Genomic DNA, 3,718 nt, shown 5'->3' with positions numbered 1-3,718 from the left:
TCTGAAACCCACCTAGCCACCCACACAGCAGACCCCATTGTGTTTCCTCCTGGTAAATGTACAGTATGATTATTTGATTGACTGCTGCCACCTGATGCTGAGAAAATGCTCTGGGTTCATACTAGGGATTGTTGATTCTATTAAAAGAAACCTGGATGGAGTTTATTTGTCACTGAAGCATTTTCTGCAGATGTTTCTACTACAGAGATGTTCAGTCAGTTAGGTGTAAAGATGTGCCGAATAGGTCACCATCACTTAGGGTCAGGGAAAAGCGACCCCCAGACACATAATTAACACAGCTGACTGATTAATTACCTACTGAAAAATCTGGCTAACAAACCATCCGTCCAGTAAGATCTTTATTTTCAGGCTCAGCCTTACTGAATATTTTTGTTTAAAGAAAACTACTGCACTGTTTTTCTTTCTAGAAAGGAAAAATATTGGCCGACGTGTTATCCCATTGGAATTAATCACAATGCAGTTCACATTACAACATGGAAAGTAACATGTGTAATGCAGCCTGACGTGAAGAAGTTAGTAGTAACACCACAAAAGGAACGAGTTATGAATAGTTCCAATGCATTATGAGTATAGTGGTTCTCTGAGAACACTGTATTATGAATAGACCTCTCCAACCTCTCTGGGGCTCATTTAATCAAGATATTTGAGAACTGATCCCTGCAGTTTGTTTCATGGGGTTGGAAGTGAACCCACCTTTGAAGATTCACTGTGAGGCTTGGGGTGAGGCTTGGGGTCAATGACTTTAAGCCTTTAAAGATAACTCCCAGCCCTCTAGAGCAAATCTAAGAACCTCTTGCCTCCTACCTTATATGTCTTTAGGGAGAGAGGTGACTGGAGTTGTCACGCAGCTGTTGAGGGTTCACGGTGTTTTCCACGGCATACTGTATGGAAAACTCTCCTCACCTTTTTGAAGAACTCTAACCTGCATGGGCTTAGGTTTACTGGCACAGGCCAAACTTGAACCCAGGCTGTTGCATTTGTGCTGAACATTTTCCACAGCTGTAACTGCGAGGCAGAATCCTGGAGGCAAACTAACTCAGGCCCTTCTGAGCTGGTGGCTAGCTACATATCTAGGGGCGTCACTGATTTTATCAGATATCTTTCTTACCCTTTTGTAACATTGGGTCAATCGCTCCCTAACCACAGATTTCAGTGTCTCCATACCCCATTTGGGCAATACCAAGTACCAGCAGCTGGAATTGAACAAACAGTAAGGGCAACACTTTCTACAGCAACACCAGAAAGAGACAGGCAGGGGATCTCTTGTAAATATTTCATTAAGCAGTGAAACACAGAAAGATGTTGTCTGAAAACAGATTCATTTTTCTGAACAGACAATAAGGTAGGGAAATAGTCATCTTAATCCCCGGTAATTATTGCTGTGATAGAATGTCCCCAAAACACACTTTCTCCATGTAGCCCCTTGAATTTAAGAAGTTTCTGCAGCATGTGTGTGTGTGGGGGGGAGAAGATAGGTGTTTAGGGCCAAATTCTGCCCTCAGATGCATGTACATAGCTCCCACTGATCACATATCTGTCTGATGGGAAAATTTAGAATGCTAGTGTGTCATCTCAGTGAGATAGGTCTAGTGCTTTATAACATGAGGTGAAGCATGTGAATTTTCAGGCCAAGTATTTTTGGGGTTCTTTCTAAAGTTATTAGGCAAAAATCAGACTTAGGCTAGAATATTGGTTAATCATAGGCCCCCATTTTGCAATGTGATGGACATGGGTGGAGCCCTCTGCACCTGCATGGCACCCTGCTGAATTGGACTCTGTGTGATTGCTACTGTCTGCTCACATGCATCCCACAGCAGGGATCAAATGCATCCCTGAGAACTTCTTCTACTTGTGTATATTAATTCCTACCATGAGGAGACCCATCATCTCAATGGGAGTACTCACAGTAGCAAGCAGTACATCTAGTAGAAAGTGTTTGCCTTGCTGTGTCTACAGCTATGGAGCTGTGGCTCCATAATACATTGTTTTTCTGTAAATCTGTGGTCCCAGGGAATCTGGAAATGGCATACCCCTGCTAGCTAGCTGTTTGACTTAACCATGGAATTAGACCAACACTCAGAAAACAAATGGGTTAGACAGAGCCCAGTTCTCTCACAACTTCATGCATGACACACCCATTGAAGAGTTTGAGTTTTTATTGGTAGGTTTCTGAAGGGAAAAAAAAAAGGAACAACTAGAATGGCTCCCAAGGAGGGTGACTTGTGGGAGTTTCATGCACAGAGCAGCTACAGAATCAGGCCATTAGCTGATGGCTTGTTTGTTTGTTTTTTAAACTATGAACAACCGTTCATGGATATCCTATTTCTCTGAGAGCTTTCAGCACTGGTTCTTACCAAAGTTAAACACAGATATTCAGAGGTTCATGTGCCTTTCAATGCATGTATAATTTTCATGTGAATTCTCATGCAGAGACTTTACCCATAAGTACATGGGTAAAATTTCATGACGAGATTTATCTCCTTTAAGACAATTGCTGTTGGTTCGCCCCCCCCCCCTTCCTTTGCTAATTATATCTTATAAGTCCCTCACTATCTAAATCCAGACATTAACATTTCGTTACCTACATTCTGTAGTCAGACGTTGCAAAGATATCTAACACATGTTATAAAAGTTATTACTATGGTACTATATATAAACAGCTTTGCATAAGAGAATAGAAGTCTGCCATATTTAGAAAATGCAGGTGCTATGTAAGCCCCTTTTTGAAAGAAAGAACTTAGTTCAGTTTCCTTTGAAGAACCAGAGACTTGAAACTGAAAACTTTATTAATGCCATTGTCTCCTTGTATCAGCAGGTTCCAGAGAGATTCCTGGAAGTGGCTCAGATCACGTTACGAGAGTTTTTCAATGCCATTATCGCAGGCAAAGATGTTGATCCTTCCTGGAAGAAGGCCATATACAAGGTCATCTGTAAACTGGACAGTGAGGTCCCTGAGATTTTCAAATCCCCAAACTGCCTACAAGAGCTTCTTCATGAGTAGAGAGTTCAAAAACTATTTATGAATGTATGAGAAGTAGCAGTCCCCTTTTGATGCCCAAGTTGTGTGTGTCTTTATTTTAATTTCCTATATAGGTATATCATATACATATATATGTGTATGAAATCAGACTATAGGGGGCTTTTTTTTTTTGGTCAGTTACAAGGGGGAATAGTTATTTTACTTCACCCTTCAGTTTACTTTTGCCCAAGACCCTTAACATTTGGAGAATAAATGGGGTTAATTTTCAGGGAGAAGAATTTTGAAGTGTATAAAAGCCTGTCTTAGCAAGTTAGGGCATTATGTTTAAAAATGCTTTGTCAGATTTATTGCTTGCTGCAAAGTGGCATTTTGTCTGAGTGAGACTCATGTCACGGCACAATATTACAAACAATGAAGTTTATATTATGTTTATACTGCTAAAGGTCTGAACTCTGTGAAGTTACTTCATAAGCTTAGAGCATTATTTTATTTTATTTTATTTTGCTTTTTAACAAATAAGGTAGATTTTGTTTCCTATTTTTAAAAACTACAAAGATCCATTTTAGGTTTTCACTCCAAAAAGTGATACCCCAAAAAGGCAAACCCTATTCTTCAAGCTTTCCCTTACAGGAATAACATATACCCTGCCCCAGTAATTAACATGCAAGGTAATTTTTTTTTATTGAGGCAAAGCAATTTTGCACAAAACAGATACTA

The 3,718-nt window shown here is 40.0% G+C and overlaps 1 protein-coding gene across 1 annotated transcript in view; it reads left to right on the top strand.

The window, feature by feature from the left end:
• The window catches only part of PROX1 (prospero homeobox 1), a 40,004-nt gene extending 36,982 nt beyond the window's left edge, over positions 1–3,022 (top strand). The window contains exon 4 of the mRNA XM_077811952.1: positions 2,837–3,022. Coding sequence (XP_077668078.1) covers positions 2,837–3,022 — 186 coding nt within the window. The remainder of the gene's footprint in view (positions 1–2,836) is intronic.
• The last annotated feature ends 696 nt before the right edge of the window (positions 3,023–3,718 follow it).

The sequence above is a fragment of the Eretmochelys imbricata genome, chromosome 3 (assembly GCF_965152235.1).
Source record: "Eretmochelys imbricata isolate rEreImb1 chromosome 3, rEreImb1.hap1, whole genome shotgun sequence".
In the NCBI taxonomy this organism is placed as follows: domain Eukaryota; kingdom Metazoa; phylum Chordata; order Testudines; family Cheloniidae; genus Eretmochelys; species Eretmochelys imbricata.
This window is presented reverse-complemented; position numbering and strand designations above follow the sequence as displayed.